This window comes from Bufo gargarizans, chromosome 6 (assembly GCF_014858855.1).
Source record: "Bufo gargarizans isolate SCDJY-AF-19 chromosome 6, ASM1485885v1, whole genome shotgun sequence".
NCBI lineage: Eukaryota > Metazoa > Chordata > Amphibia > Anura > Bufonidae > Bufo > Bufo gargarizans.
The window spans coordinates 98,684,620-98,702,088 of record NC_058085.1 but is presented as its reverse complement, the minus strand read 5'-3'; the positions used below and the strand labels follow the sequence as shown (position 1 = coordinate 98,702,088).

Sequence of the window (17,469 nt, the reverse complement as noted above, 5' to 3'; positions counted from 1 at the left end):
CATGATCACCCCATATAAACTCCCTGATCACCCCCCTGTCATTGATCACCGCCCTGTCATTGATCACCCCCCTGTCAGGCTCCGTTCAGACGTCCGTATGATTTTTACGGATACATGGATCGGATCCGCAAAAAGCATACGGACGTCTGAATGGAGCCTTACAGGGGGGTGATCAATGACAGGCGGGTGATCACCCATATACACTCCCTGATCACCCACTGTCATTGATCACCCCCCTGTCATTGATCACCCCCCTGTAAGGCTCCATTCAGACGTCCGCATGATTTTTACGGATCCATGGATACATGGATCGGATCCGCAAAACACATGCGGACGTCTGAATGGAGCCTTACAGGGGGTGATCAATGACAGGCGGGTGATCACCCATATACACTCCCTGATCACCCCCCTGTCATTGATAACCCCCCTGTAAGGCTCCATTCAGACGTCCGCATGTGTTTTGTGGATCCGATCCATGGATCCGTAAAAATCATGCGGACGTCTGAATGGAGCCTTACAGGGGGGTGATCAATGACAGGCGGGTGATCACCCATATACACTCCCTGATCACCCCCTGTCATTGATCACCCCCCTGTCATTGATCACCCCCCTGTAAGGCTCCATTCAGACGTCCGCATGATTTTTACGGATCCATGGATACATGGATCGGATCCGCAAAACACATGCGGACGTCTGAATGGAGCCTTACAGGGGGTGATCAATGACAGGCGGGTGATCACCCATATACACTCCCTGATCACCCCCCTGTCATTGATAACCCCCCTGTAAGGCTCCATTCAGACGTCCGCATGTGTTTTGTGGATCCGATCCATGGATCCGTAAAAATCATGCGGATGTCTGAATGGAGCCTTACAGGGGGGTGATCAATGACAGGCGGGTGATCACCCATATACACTCCCTGATCACCCCCTGTCATTGATCACCCCCCTGTAAGGCTCCATTCAGACGTCCGCATGATTTTTACGGATCCATGGATACATGGATCGGATCCGCAAAACACATGCGGACGTCTGAATGGAGCCTTACAGGGGGTGATCAATGACAGGCGGGTGATCACCCATATACACTCCCTGATCACCCCCCTGTCATTGATCACCCCCCTGTAAGGCTCCATTCAGACGTCCGCATGTGTTTTGTGGATCCTATCCATGGATCCGTAAAAATCATGCAGATGTCTGAAAGGAGCCTTACAGGGGGGGTGATCAGTGACAGGGGGGTGATCACCCTGATCACCCCCTGTCATTGATAACCCCCCTGTAAGGCTCCATTCAGACGTCCGCATGTGTTTTGTGGATCCGATCCATGTATCCATGGATCCGTAAAAAATCATGCGGATGTCTGAATGGAGCCTTACAGGGGGGGTGATCAGTGACAGGGGGGTGATCACCCTGATCACCCCCTGTCATTGATAACCCCCCTGTAAGGCTCCATTCAGACGTCCGCATGTGTTTTGTGGATCCGATCCATGTATCCATGGATCCGTAAAAAATCATGCGGATGTCTGAATGGAGCCTTACAGGGGGGGTGATCATTGACAGGGGGGTGATCACCCTGATCACCCCCTGTCATTGATAACCCCCCTGTAAGGCTCCATTCAGACGTCCGCATGTGTTTTGCGGATCCGATCCATGTATCCGTAAAAAATCATGCGGATGTCTGAATGGAGCCTTACAGGGGGGGTGATCACCCTGATCACCCCCTGTCATTGATCACCCCCCTGTAAGGCTCCATTCAGACGTCCGCATGTGTTTTGTGGATCCGATCCATGTATCCGTAAAAAATCATGCGGATGTCTGAATGGAACCTTACAGGGGGGGTGATCATTGACAGGGGGGTGATCACCCCCTGTCATTGATAACCCCCCTGTAAGGCTCCATTCAGACGTCCGCATGTGTTTTGTGGATCCGATCCATGTATCCATGGATCCGTAAAAATCATGCGGATGTCTGAATGGAGCCTTACAGGGGGGTGATCAATGACAGGCGGGTGATCACCCATATACACTCCCTGATCACCCCCTGTCATTGATAACCCCCCTGTCATTGATCACCCCCCTGTAAGGCTCCATTCAGACGTCCGCATGATTTTTACGGATCCATGGATACATGGATCGGATCCGCAAAACACATGCGGACGTCTGAATGGAGCCTTACAGGGGGTGATCAATGACAGGCGGGTGATCACCCATATACACTCCCTGATCACCCCCCTGTCATTGATCACCCCCCTGTAAGGCTCCATTCAGACGTCCGCATGTGTTTTGTGGATCCGATCCATGTATCCATGGAGCCGTAAAAAATCATGCGGATGTCTGAATGGAGCCTTACAGGGGGGGTGATCAGTGACAGGGGGGTGATCACCCTGATCACCCCCTGTCATTGATAACCCCCCTGTAAGGCTCCATTCAGACGTCCGCATGTGTTTTGTGGATCCGATCCATGTATCCATGGATCCGTAAAAAATCATGCGGATGTCTGAATGGAGCCTTACAGGGGGGGTGATCAGTGACAGGGGGGTGATCACCCTGATCACCCCCTGTCATTGATAACCCCCCTGTAAGGCTCCATTCAGAGGTCCGCATGTGTTTTGTGGATCCGATCCATGTATCCATGGATCCGTAAAAAATCATGCGGATGTCTGAATGGAGCCTTACAGGGGGGGGTGATCATTGACAGGGGGGTGATCACCCTGATCACCCCCTGTCATTGATAACCCCCCTGTAAGGCTCCATTCAGACGTCCGCATGTGTATTGTGGATCCGATCCATGTATCCATGGATCCGTAGAAAATCATGCGGATGTCTGAATGGAACCTTACAGGGGGGGTGATCATTGACAGGGGGGTGATCACCCTGATCACCCCCTGTCATTGATAACCCCCCTGTAAGGCTCCATTCAGACGTCCGCATGTGTTTTGCGGATCCGATCCATGGATCCGTAAAAATTATATGGACGTCTGAATGGAGCCTTACAGGGGGGTGATCAATGACAGGGGGGTGATCAGGGAGTCTATATGGGTGATCACCCCCCTGTCATTGATCACCCCCCTGTCATTGATCACCCCCCCCTGGTAAGGCTCCATTCAGACATTTTTTTGGGCAAGTTAGCGGAAATTTTTTGTTTGTTTTAGTTTTAGTTTTTTCTTACAAAGTCTCATATTCTACTAACTTGTGTCAAAAAATAAAATCTCACATGGACGCACCATACCCCTCACGGAATCCAAATGCGTAAACATTTTTAGACATTTATATTCCAGACTTCTTCTCACGCTTTAGGGCCCCTAAAAAGCCAGGGCAGTATAAATACCCCACATGTGACCCCATTTTGGAAAGAAGACACCCCAAGGTATTCCGTGAGGGGCATATTGAGTCCATGAAAGATTGAAATTTTTGTCCTAAGTTAGCGGAAAGTGAGACTTTGTGAGAAAAAAACAAAAAAAAATCAATATATTGCCAGGGCAGTATAACTACCCCACAAGTGACCCCATTTTGGAAAGAAGACACCCCAAGGTATTCTGTGAGGGGCATGGTGAGTTCCTAGAATTTTTTATTTTTTGTCGCAAGTTAGTGGAATATGAGACTTTGTAAGAAAAAATAACAAAAATAAAATCATCATCATTTTCCGCTAACTTGTGACAAAAAATAAAAAGTTCTATGAACTCACTATGCCCATCAGCGAATACCTTAGGGTGTCTACTTTCCGAAATGGGGTCATTTGTGGGGTTTTTCTACTGTTTGGGCATTGTAGAACCTCAGGAATCATGACAGGTGCTCAGAAAGTCAGAGCTGCTTCAAAAAGCGGAAATTCACATTTTTGTACCATAGTTTGTAAATGCTATAACTTTTACCCAAACCATTTTTTTTTTTTTGCCCAAACATTTTTTTTTTATCAAAGACATGTAGAACAATAAATTTGGCGAAAAATTTATATATGGATGTCGTTTTTTTTGCAAAATTTTACAGCTGAAAGTGAAAAATGTCATTTTTTTGCAAAAAAATCGTTACATTTTGATTAATAACAAAAAAAGTAAAAATGCCAGCGGCAATGAAATACCACCAAATGAAAGCTCAATTAGTGAGAAGAAAAGGAGGTAAAATTCATTTGGGTGGTAAGTTGCATGACCGAGCGATAAACGGTGAAAGTAGTGTAGTGCAGAAGTGTAAAAAGTGCTCTGGTCATGAAGGGGGTTTCACCTAGCGGGGCTGAAGTGGTTAAAGAGTACCTTTCACCTGGAAAAACATTGTGAACTAAGTATCATGACATATACAGCGGCGCCCAGCGATCTCACTGCACTTACTATTATCCCTGGGCGCCGCTCCGTTCTCCCGTTATGTCCTCCGGTATGTTCGGGGACTTGGTTATAGTAGGCAGAGTCTGCCCTTGTTCTGCTGGGTGTCTCCTCCTCCTAGGCTGTAACGCTGGCCAATCGCAGCACAGAGCTCACAGCCTGGGATAAAAAAAACTCCCAGGCTGTGAGCTCTGCTGCGATTGGCCAGCGCTATAGCCTAGGAGGAGGAGACGCCCAGCAGAACAAGGGCAGTCTCCTACTATAACCAAGTCCCCTAAGTCTCCGCCTACTATAACCAAGTGAGCGAAGATACCGGAGGACATCGTGGCCGAACGGAGCGGTGCCCAGGGATAATAGTAAGTGCAGTGAGATCCCTGGGCGCCCCTGTATATGTCATGATACTTAGTTCACAATGTTGTTCCAGGTGAAAGGTCCTCTTTAAATGGGTTTTCCAGCTCGAAAAAAATAGCAGCAGCAGACTCAGAATGTCTGTAAAACATAGCTGTCCAGACCTACACCTCTGTCTGCTTCCTGCTCTTGTCTGGAAATACCCTCTCAGCCAATCACTGGCCGAGGTGGTGACCACCTCAGACAATGATTGGCTAAGTGGGCAATTCCTGCGCGTCGAGCGGAAAGCAGAGGACAGCGGGTACCAGGGCAGTGTCAGTGAGGTGATTATCGGTTTGCAGTTTTTAGCTTGCTTTCACCAGATTTCTTACCATGTTTTCTTGCTTTTGGCATTAGGAAAAAATCTTGTTGCTGAGTATGGAGAAGCTATTAGACCATTGCAGTGTATTTTATTTAACAGGCTCTTCGTAACATTGATGAATTATTCGATCGGGAAGAATTTTCAGCCTCCCCGGATTCCGGTTGGCCTGACTGTTTTAATAGTGGAGTGTTTGTCTTTAGACCGTCTCTTGACACTTTTAGATGCCTTCTACAGTATGCAGAAAACCATGGCAGCTTTGATGGTAAGGCTGTATCCAATGCAATGCTACCTGCTAACATTTCCAGATCTAGCTGAGAAATTCCAGATATATAGACCTACTCCATGTTGTAAACAAAAACTGGATGATGACCAATATGGCTGCCACATCACACATTTCTTTCTACACCGAAAGATGGTGCTCGGTCTACCCGTACATTATACTGCCAAGCTTTTTATGTTTCTTAATCATTTCTTGCAGGGGGTGACCAGGGACTGCTAAACAGTTTCTTTAGTAACTGGGCGACATCAGACATCAGCAAACATTTGCCTTTCATTTATAACTTGAGCATCAGTTCTGTTTACACCTACATACCTGCATTCAAACAGTAAGTACCGCTGATCCAACTGAATGTAATTGAACTCAGTTTATCAGGTGTAGCAGAGCCAAGTGTGTCATGTAGCACAACTCACAATGATATCTCATTGTAATTAGGGTTGTCACGAGAAAAAAATAAAACACCAAAAAACCTGCCTGCATTCCGCATTTTATGGAACGTCCGACCCATAATAGAACAGTCCTATCCTATGTTTTTGGGGGATGAGGGGGGACAAAAAATTTTTTTTTTTTTTTTCTGTTGCAGCGTTCACAGCATAGGAGATATTTTTTAATATTGTAATAGTTTTGACATTTTTTTAATTAATTGAAACTTTTTGTATTTCATTTTTTTTTTACTTTTTATTTAATAACTATTAGGAGATAGAACCATTGTCCTATTCACCGTAATAGAGCTTTATTAGGGTGAATAGGACCTCACACTGTCCCTGCTGCACTGTGCTTTGTACACACGGCAGCAGGGATCTTACCATGGCAGTCAGGGCTTCACTAGCATCCTGGCTGCCATGGTAACTGATCGGAGCCCTGTGATTACACTGCCACTGCCACCAATGGGGGGGGGGGCACACTGCACCACCAATGAAAATTATACTGTGGTTGGGGAAGCAATTCGTCACTAATGAATACAATTAAACCATTAATGCAAATGTACTCTGCGTTTCCTGTCAATTAACCCCTAAGGTGCGGCACCTGAGGGGTTAATTGCCACGGTTTGCAGGATCGCATGCCCTGTCTTTGAGACCGGGTATGTGATACAGCCAGCATCCGCTGCTTACATTTGCATTAATGGTTTAATTACATTCATTGGTGGTGCAGTGGCCACAGTCCCTCCCCTCCTCCTCACTGGCTTCTTCTCTACTGTGCTGCTGAGGAGAACATGGTGCACTGAGAGCGGCGTGTGCCTAACTGATATTAGGCTGTGCAGTAGCGCAGCCTAATATTGGAAAATTGCAAATCCCGGTATCCAATAGCGCTCTGAGCGCGTGCCATGTTCTCCTTAGCAGCACAGGGGAGAAGGAGTCTCTCCCTCCCCCCGTGCCGCTGCTGCCAATAAGAAGAGAGAGGGGCGGAGGAAGGGAGGGGCTGTGGCCACTGTGCCACCAATGATGATAACTCACCCATTAATACAAATATAGGCGGCGGGTGCCGGCGTCAGAATCACATAGCCGGCACCGACCTCTATCACAGGGCGCTGCGATCCGCGACGCCCTGTCATAGGGGTCGGGTGCCGACTATGTGATTCTGCCGCTAGCACCCGCCTCCGTAAATGTATTAAAAGGTTACTTATCTTCATTGGTGGTGCAGTGCGCCCCCCTCCCTTCCCCCAGTACTAAAAACATTGGTGGCGCAGTGAGACCCCCCCCCAGTATTATAATCATTGGTGGCAGTGGCCACAGGGTCCCCTCCCCTCCTCCTCATTGGTGGTGCAGTGGCAGTTGTGATTGGAGCCTCAGCAGTGTAATCCTGGGGCTCCGATAAGTTACTATGGCAGCCAGGACGCTACTGAAGCCCTGGCTGCCATAGTATTCTCCCTGCTGCTGTGTGTGTACAGGGCAGCAGGGTGAGTGTGAAGTCCTATTCACCCTAATAGAGCTCTATTAGGGTGAATAGGACAAGGGATGAAAAGATCCCAGGTTCTAGCCCCTAAGTGGGGGAAACAGTTATTAACCCCTTAGGGACTTGGGGCGTACCGGTATGCCCTGTTTCCCGAGTCCTTAAGGACCCAGGGCGTACCGGTACGTCCTAACTTTAAAACGCGATTGCGGCGGGGGTTAATCGGAACAGGATGTCTGCTAAATCATTCAGCGGGCACCCTGTCACAACGCCTGGGGGGGGTCCGGTGACCCCCCCCCGTGTCAGCGATCGCTGCAAACCGCAGGTCAATTCAGACCTGCGGTTTGCGGCTTTTACCTGGTGCAGTGGGCAGGCGGTGCCATTGGGTCCCCATGCGGCTGTAGGGGAGACCCGATGGCATGGAAGGCAGCCCGATGTCTAAGGAAGTAATACACACAGTATTACTCATACAGCCAATGCATTCCAATACAGAAGTATTGGAATGCATTGTAAAGGGGACTAGACCCCCAAAAGCTCAAGTCCCAAAGTGGGACAAAAAAAAAAGTGAAAAAAAAGTTGAAAAAATAAAGTTTTCCCCAAAAAATTTAAAGTTTCAAGTAAAAATAAACAAAAACGTAATTTTCCCCAAATAAAGTTTAAAAAAATTGGTAAAAAATAGGAGGAGGAAAAAAGTATACATATTAGGTATCGCCGCGTCCGTATCGACCGGCTCTATAAAAATATCACATGACCTAATCCCTGAGATGAACACCGTAAAAAATAAAAACTGTGCTAAATAAAGCATTTTTTGTCACCTTACATCACAAAAAGTGTAATAGCAAGCGATTAAAAAGTCATATGCAGCCCAAAATAGTGCCAATCAAACCGTCATCTCATCCCGCAAAAAATGAGACCCTAGCTAAGATAATCGCCTAAAAACTGAAAAAATTATGTCTCAGATTATGGAAACACTAAAACATGATTTTTTTTGCTTCAAAAATTAAATCATTGTGTAAAACTTACATAAATAAAAAGAAAGTATACATATTAGGTATCACAGCGTCCGTAACAACTTGCTCTATAAAAATATCACATGACCTAACCCCTCAGGTGAATACCGTATAAAAATAAAAACGGTGTAAAAAAAGCAATTTTTTGCCACCTTACATCACAAAAAGTGTAATAGCAAGCGATTAAAAAGTCATATGCAGCCCAAAATAGTGCCAATCAAACCGTCATCTCATCCCGCAAAAAATGAGACCCTAGCTAAGATAATCGCCTAAAAACTGAAAAAATTATGTCTCAGATTATGGAAACACTAAAACATGATTTTTTTTGCTTCAAAAATTAAATCATTGTGTAAAACTTACATAAATAAAAAGAAAGTATACATATTAGGTATCACAGCGTCCGTAACAACTTGCTCTATAAAAATATCACATGACCTAACCCCTCAGGTAAATACCGTATAAAAATAAAAACGGTGTAAAAAAAGCAATTTTTTTGCCACCTTACATCACAAAAAGTGTAATAGCAAGCGATCAAAAAGTCACATGCACCCCAAAATAGTGTCGATAAAACCGTCATCTTATCCCGCAAAAACCATACCCTACCCAAGGTAATCGCCCAAAAACTGAAAAAATTATGGCTCTCAGACTATAGAAACACTAAAACATAAAATCATTGTGTAAAACTTACATAAATAAAAAAAAAAGTATACATATTGGGTATCGCAGCGTCCGTGACAACCTGGTCTATAAAAATATCACATGATCTGTCAGACGAATGTAGTAAATAACAAAAAATAAAAACGGTGCCAAAACAGCTATTTCTTGTTACCTTGCCTCACAAAAAGTGTAATATAGAGCAACCAAAAATCATATGTACCCTAAACTAGTACCAACAATACTGCCACCCTATCCCATAGTTTCTAAAATGGGTCACTTTTTTGGAGTTTCTACTCTAGGGGTGCATCAGGGGGGCTTCAAATGGGACATGGTGTAAAAAAAAAAACAGTCCAGCAAAACCTGCCTTCCAAAAACCGTATGGCATTCCTTTCCTTCTGCGCCCTGCCGTGTGCCCGTACAGCGGTTTACGACCACATATGGGGTGTTTCTGTAAACTACAGAATCAGGGCCATAAATATTAAGTTTAGTTTGGCTGTTAACCCTTGCTCTGTAACTGGAAAAAAATTATTAAAACGGAAAATCTGCCAAAAAAGTGAAATTTGGAAATTATATCTCTATTTTCCATTAATTCTTGTGGAACACCTAAAGGGTTAACAAAGTTTGTAAAATCAGTTTTGAATACATTGAGGGGTGTAGTTTATAGAATCGGGTCATTTTTGGGTGGTTTCTATTATGTAAGCCTCGCAAAGTGACTTCAGACCTGAACTGGTCCCTAAAAATTGGGTTTTTAAAAATTTCTGAAAAATTTCAAGATTTGCTTCTAAACTTCTAAGCCTTCTAACGTCCCCAAAAAATAAAATATCCTTCCCAAAATGATCCAAACATGAAGTAGACATATGGGGAATGTAAAGTAATAACTACTTTTTGGAGGTATTACTATGTATTATAGAAATTTAACGTGGAAATTTGCAATTTTGTACAAATTTTGGGTAATTTTTTTATAAATAAAAATGATTTTTTTTTTTTACTTCATTTTACCAGTGTCATGAAGTACAATATGTGATGAAAAAACAATCTCAGAATGGCCTGGATAAGTCAAAGTGTTTTAAAGTTATCAGCACTTAAAGTGACACTGGTCAGATTTGCAAAAATTGCCAAGTCCAGAAGGTGAAATAGGGCCGTCCTTAACCCCTTAAGGACACATGACGTATCGGTACGGCATGTTTCCCGAGTCCTTAAGGACACATGACGTACCGGTACGTCATGTGTTGTTCCGATCACTGCCGTGCGGCCGGCTGTGATCGGAACAAGGTGCCTGCTCAAATCATTGAGCAGGCACCTCGGCTAAATGCGCGGGGGGGGTCCAGTGACCCCCCCCATGTCTGCGATCGCAACAAACCGCAGGTCAATTCAGACCTGCGGTTTGTTGCGCTTTCTGCAGTTTCTGATCGCTGATTAAAAATTAAAAAAATAAAATTCCCTACACATGTTTGGTATCGCCGCGTCCGTAACGACCTGATCTATAAAACGGTCATGTTACTTTACCCGAACGGTGAACGCCATAAAAATAAAAAATAAAAAACTATGATGAAATTGAAATTTTGTCCACCTTACTTCCCAAAAAAGGTAATAAAAGTGATCAAAAAAGTTGCATGTACGCCAAAATTGTAACAATCAAACCGTCATCTCATCCCGCAAAAAATGAGACCCTACTTAAGATAATCGCCCAAAAACTGAAAAAACTATGGCTCTTAGACTATGGAAACATCATTTTTTTTGTTTCAAAAATGAAATCATTGTGTAAAACTTGCATAAATAAAAAAAAAGTATACATATTAGGTATCGCCGCGTCCGTATCGACCGGCTCTATAAAAATATCACATGACCTAACCCCTCAGGTGACCACCGTAAAAAAATAAAAATAAAAACGGTGTAAAAAAAGCCATTTTTTGTCATCTTACGTCACAAAAAGTGTAATAGCAAGCGATCAAAAAGTCATATGCACCCCAAAATAGTGCAAATCAAACCGTCATCTCATCCCGCAAAAAATGAGACCCTACTTAAGATAATCGCCCAAAAACTGAAAAAACTATGGCTCTTAGACTATGGAGACACTAAAACATTTTTTTTGTTTTAAAAATGAAATCATTGTGTAAAACGTACATAAATAAAAAGAATTGTATACATATTAGGTATCGCCGCGTCCGTGACAACCTGCTCTATAAAATTACCACATGATCTAACCTGTCAGATGAATGTTGTAAATAACAAAAAAAAAAAACGCTGCCAAAAAAGCTATTTCTTGTTACCTTGCCGCACAAAAAGTGTAATATAGAGCAACCAAAAATCATATGTACCCTAAACTAGTACCAACAAAACTGCCACCCTATCCCGTAGTTTCTAAAATGGGGTCACTTTTTGGGAGTTTCTACTCTAGGGGTGCATCAGGGGGGCTTCAAATGGGACATGGTGTAAAAAAAAAATAGTCCAGCAAAACCTGCCTTCAAAAAACCGTATGGCATTCCTTTCCTTCTGCGCCCCCTGCCGTGTGCCTGTACAGCGGTTTACGACCACATATGGGGTGTTTCTGTAAACTACAGAATCAGGGCCATAAATAATGAGTTTTGTTTGGCTGTTAACCCTTGCTTTGTAACTGGAAAAAAAAAATTAAAATGGAAAATCTGCCAAAAAAGTGAAATTTTGAAATTGTATCTCTATTTTCCATTAAATCTTGTGCAACACCTAAAGGGTTAACAAAGTTTGTAAAATCAGTTTTGAATACCTTGAGGGGTGTAGTTTCTTAGATGGGGTCACTTTTATGGAGTTTATAATCTAGGGTTGCATCAGGGGGGCTTCAAATGGGACTTGGTGTCAAAAAACCGGTCCATAAACATCAGCCCTCTAAAAAACAAACGGCGCACCTTTCCCTCTACGCCCCGCTGTGTGGCCGTACAGTAGTTTACGACCACATATGGGGTGTTTCTGTAAACAGCAGAGTCAGGGCAATAAAGATACAGTCTTGTTTGGCTGTTAACCCTTGCTTTGTTAGTGGAAAAAATGGGTTAAAATGGAAAATTAGGCAAAAAAATGAAATTCTCAAATTTCATCGCCATTTGCCAATAACTCTTGTGCAACACCTAAAGGGTTAACGATGTATGTAAAATCAGTTTTGAATACCTTGAGGGGTGTAGTTTCTTAGATGGGGTCACTTTTAGGGAGTTTCTCCTCTAGGGGTGCATCAGAGGGCTTCAAATGGGACATGGTGTAAATAAACCAGTCCATAAAAATCAGCCTTCCAAAAACCAAACGGCGCACCTTTCACTCTACGCCCCGCTGTGTGGCTGTACAGTAGTTTACGGCCACATATTGGGTGTTTCTGTAAACGGCAGAGTCAGGGCAATAAAGATACAGTCTTGTTTGGCTGTTAACCCTTGCTTTGTTAGTGGAAAAAATGGGTTAAAATGAAAAATTAGACAAAAAAATAAAATTCTCAAATTTCCTCCCCATTTGCCAATAACTCTTGTGCAACACCTAAAGGGTTAACAACGTATTCAAAATCAGTTTTGAATACCTTGAGGGGTGTAGTTTCTTAGATGGGGTCATTTTTGGGTGGTTTCTATTATGTAAGCCTCGCAGTGACTTGAGGCCTGAACTGGTCCCTAAAAATTGAGTTTTTGTAAATTTCTGAAAAATTTCAAGATTTGCTTCTAAACTTCTAAGCCTTATAACATCCCCAAAAAATAAAATATCATTCCCAAAATAATTCAAACATGAAGTAGACATATGGGGAATGTAAAGTCATCACAATTTTTGGGGGTATTACTATGTATTACAGAAGTAGAGAAACTGGAACTTTGAAATTTGCAAATTTTTCAAAATTTTTGTTAAATTAGGTATTTTTTGGTGCATAAAAAATAGTTTTTTGACTTCATTTTACCAGTGTCATGAAGTACAATATGTGACGAAAAAACAATCTCAGAATGGCCTGGATAAGTCAAAGCGTTTTAAAGTTATCAGCACTTAAAGTGACTCTGGTCAGATTTGCAAAAAATGGCCTGGTCCTAAGGTGTAAAAAGGCTGTGTCCTTAAGGGGTTAAGGGGTTAAATAAAAAGTTTAAAAAAAAGTTTAAAAACAAACACCAAAATATTAAAGGGTAACTGTCATATATATATATATATATATATATATATATATTGAGTATTGGATTATGGTGATTAATATCTCCTTGGTGGCCCTATTTCACCTTTTCACTGTGTATTCAATTACCCCTTAATTCCACATTTTTGTTCCCTGTACTGCCTACCTTTACCTGTGCTTAATATAGGGTTGCTAGGTATGGTCCGTTGAAGGACGAGCACGCAGCGTGCAGGGTCAGATTACTGACAGCCAGGGGCTGTAAGTAAATGATTAAAGCCAGGTCCTCCCCAGCAGCTGATAACAGTGCCTGGGCTGTGTGCACTTCTCCCTGTCCCTGCGCTTGGCAGACGCTAAGCAGAGCTGGAAAATGCAGGGTTGGTGCAGCGCAGACCAGGAAAGGGAGATCTGCCATCTGCTCAGTGTATAAATGAAAGCAACATGTGGTAAGAGGACCCCTTTGTGCTGCAGGAGATTAACCCTTTAGGGGGGAGGGCTCTGGTTACTGACACTTTTGGGGGGCTATTGTTACTAGCTAGTGAGGGCAGGCGGGATTAGCCTCCGGGTGAGGACAGTGGCAGCCATCTTAACTGAATAGTGAAATTGCAGTTTTATGCAGACTGGTTGCTAAGGGCTGAATCTTATTAAATATGGGGTAAGTTAGTCTAATAGTAACTGATTCTGGAATATCATGTTATTAGTAACTACATATATGAAAATTGAAATTAGGGTCTAAATGTGACAGTTATCCTTTAAGTTTAAATCACCCCCTTTTCCAATTTTACATATAAAATATATAAACAATAAATAAACATACTACATATCGCCACACGCAAAAAAGTGCGAACTATTAAAATATAAAAAAATATCTATTATGCTGTGAACGCTGTAACAGAAGAAAAAAAAAACAACAACACGCTATTCGCCATTTTTTTTGTCACCTTATCCCCCAAATAATAAGATCAGACTGTTCGATTATGGGCCGGACATTCCATAAAATGCGTAATGCACGCTGCTTTTTTGGGGTTTTATTTTGTTTTGCATGGTATCGAGTATCGCAATACTTTTTTATGGTATCGAAATCAAATCAAAATTTTGGTATCGCAACAACCCTAGTGTGAGCGAGGCCTTAAAGAGGACCAGTCATGGGGTTTGCAAATGTAAATGATTTCTTACCTGCCATTATTTCTTCCACTTCCTTGATCACAGTGGGTTTTTATTCTTCTACCTTCCCCCATTCCTGAGATCTGGCACCCAATTCTAAATTCAAATAGAGAGCCGAGTTTCATTGCGTTGGAGACCAGCTTTCTGTTCCAAGGGCGAGCTCCACAGCTTCAGGCCTTGTTAGCATTTCCGTTTTTTCACTGATGTGTGCTGTCTGCATTTTCTGACCCATTGATTTACATCTGTCTGTTCGCTTTCCGGTATCACTGGGACATGCACTACTTCATGTGGACCAAGCACGCCCATAGAAGTCTATGGGACCGTGAAAATCACTGACACACATTCGTGTTGCGTCCGTTTTTTCACTGAAGACTGATAGGAGATTCTTTCTAAATTAATTTTCAGCTGAGCAACGTCAGTAAATTAATAATGACACACGGATAGTAAAAACGGACACACGGACCAACCACGGATCGTTCACAGACAGCTTCACAGATTAAACACGTACGCTTTTTTCACGGACGTGACACTGACACGGAAATGTGAACAAGACCCCACTTGGATCCTGTCCTTTCATAGCTGATGCCCAGGCAATTATGAGGAGCGAATTGAGCGTTCCTGATAATTGCCTGATCGTTAAGCTGAAGAAAGGGCTGCATTTACCTGTATCTCCACGATATGGGCACAAGCGATCACTACTGCTGCCTGTCATCCCCATGCAGATTCATTATTTGCCAGCAGTACACCGCTGTTTGCATCGGGCAATTTGCTAACGCCAAGCAATGATTGTGCCACCTCAAAGATGCAATACCCAATGAACAAGTATTTGCTCATTCATTGAGTTGACACATTTACACAGGACAGTTAGGCCTCATGTACATGAACGTATTTTCTTTCCGTGTCCATTACGTTTTTCTTTGCGGAACCATTCATTTCTCGCCCAGTTTCCTTGGGGGACACAGAAGACCTTGGGTATAGCTCATCTCCATAGGAGGCGTGACACTAAGTGAAAACTGTTAAGCCCCTCCTCCACAGCTATACCCTCAGCCTGGAGAGAGAGGCTGCCAGTTTTTGCTTAGTGTCCAAGGAGGCAAGACACTCCCTGCTACTGCAGGGCTGTTTTCTCCTTTGTTATTTTTAAAAATTTTTGATTTTTACTTTTTCTTTTCTTTTGTTCCAGAATACGGGATAACAGAGACGCACTAGACCTCTCTGTTTCTCCCGGGGTTGAGCTGCGCCAGTGCCGGCATCCGCACTGCTGCCTCCCCCACAGAAGGCAAGGTGGACCAGGGCAGCCCAGCTCCCCTGCATCCCGCCAGCGTAAGGGTCGCCCGCACGCCAAGTCCCTCTTCCAGCGTCCTGCCACTACGGTGCCAGTAGCTGAAGGGGCGACCCTGCTGGAACGGACCGAGGGTGAAGACGGCTGTGGTGAGAGAGTGGCTTCTCCAGCCCTACGACCCCCCCCCCCCCACCCCGGTCTCCTGCTTGACTGACCCCAGGAGAACATTATAAACTACACCTCCTGTATTATCTGCAGGAAAACCTGGGGTCTCACATAGTAGTCACCAAAGCCTTGTGAGCACAGTGTTAACGGTGGTCAGCTTGGGCGTGGGAAGTGCAGCTCCCATGCTGGTCTGGCCATTCTAGTTTGTTTTATTAGCTCCCTAATAGGTGCATCCACTGAGGGGTTATGCTGGCGTCCCTATCATGCCGCCCAGGGAGCTGCCTCTCTCCTTGCAGGGTCCCCCATCCCCTTCCCCTATCCCCTTACCGGTGTGCAGGCATCCCCTCCTTTGAGACGGCTCAGGGCCCTCTCCCGACTGCTGCGGCGTAGGGCCCTTGTTTCCGGCCCGCGGGGTGGGCACCCGCGGCCGGCATGACTGCGGTTTTTCCAGCAGACCCCGGCCGACCGCAGGTGCTCTCTGAGCGTCTGTCTTCCGGTCGGTTGGGCGCCGCAGAAAGATTCTATCCCGGGCTCCTTCCTGGGCCCCCTGACTCTCCGGCCCGCGGGGTGGGCTCCCGCGGCCGGTATTATGCATGCGCCGCTCCCTCCAGATCCCGGCCGGTACCTCCGGGCACCGCAAAATCTAGGCCCCGGCTTCGCGGCCTACTAGGCCGCAATATTCCGGCCTTGATTGGAGGGGGCGGGCATTCACAGGCGCGAGTTCTTCCCGCCGGAGGTCCCCCCGCCCCCAGGGGATCGCTGCACCGCCCTCAGGTCCGATGCGTATTAACCTTTTGGATGCCGACGGCTCCCATCTGGAGGAGACCCTAGGATGGCTAGCCTCTCAGTGAGGCTGTGCGCTTATATGGTGGCTCCTTTCTGCGTCAAAGAGGCTGTGTTTTACAATAATTAATAAAAAAAAAATAAAAATAAATATGAAGTGTGTGTGTGTATATATATATATATATATATATATATATATATATATATGAAATATCTGTATTTTATGTTGGCTGCGCAGGATACTGCAGCCTGACCTTAGAGCGCTGGCCGTATGCCTGCCCCTATTCCATAGGCGGCATGTTGCGCTCCGTGGCACTGGCCAGGTATACATGTTCCCCTTCTAGGCGGACCCTTGCCTTCTCCTGGGGTACGGCGCTGGCCAGGTGCAGGCCGCCTTTTCTATAGGCAGAATTTGTCGCCCTCTCCAGTCGCGATGCTGGCCATGTGCATGACCCCCCATTATAGGCGGCATACTGCACTCTCTGGCTGCGGGCTGGCCTTGTGCATGACCCCCTTCTGTAGGCGGAATGCTGCCCTTTTACCGCATACGATGCTGACCATGTGCACGACCCCCTTCCATAGGCGGAACGCTGCACTCTCGCTGGATTTGCTACGGCCATATGCATGACCTCCTTCCACAGGCGGAACGCTGCACTCTCGCTGGGTTCGCTACGGCCATATGCATGACCTCCTTCCATAGGCGGAATGCTGCACTCTCGCTGGGTTCGCTACGGCCTTATGCATGACCTCCTTCCATAGGTGGAATGTTGCATTCTATCTGGCTTCGCTGCTGGTCTTACGCATGACCTCCGTCCAGAGGAGGACTGCTGCGCTCTCTCTCTGGATTCGCTGCCGGCCATATGCATGACCTCCGTCCATAGGCAGAACGCTGCACTCTCGCTGGATTCGCTGCCGGCCATATACATGAGCCGGCCATGTGCATGACCTCCTTCCATAGGCGGAATGCTGCACTTTCTGGATTCGCGGCCGGCCATACGCATGACCTCCGTCCATAGGCGGAATGCTGCACTCTCTCTGGATTTGCTGCCGGCCATGTGCATGAACTCCTTCCATAGGTGGATTGCTGCACTATCACTGGATTCGCTGCCGGCCAGGTGCACGACCCCTTCC

The 17,469-nt window shown here is 45.1% G+C and overlaps 1 protein-coding gene across 3 annotated transcripts in view; it reads left to right on the top strand.

Moving 5' to 3' along the window:
• Positions 1-17,469, top strand: part of LOC122940723 (glycogenin-2-like) — a 48,733-nt gene that overhangs the window by 15,468 nt on the left and 15,796 nt on the right. For all 3 annotated transcript variants that reach the window (XM_044297447.1, XM_044297445.1, XM_044297446.1), the window contains exons 5-6: positions 5,117-5,279; positions 5,496-5,622. In XM_044297447.1, the coding sequence (XP_044153382.1) occupies positions 5,117-5,279; positions 5,496-5,622 (290 nt within the window). The remainder of the gene's footprint in view (positions 1-5,116; positions 5,280-5,495; positions 5,623-17,469) is intronic.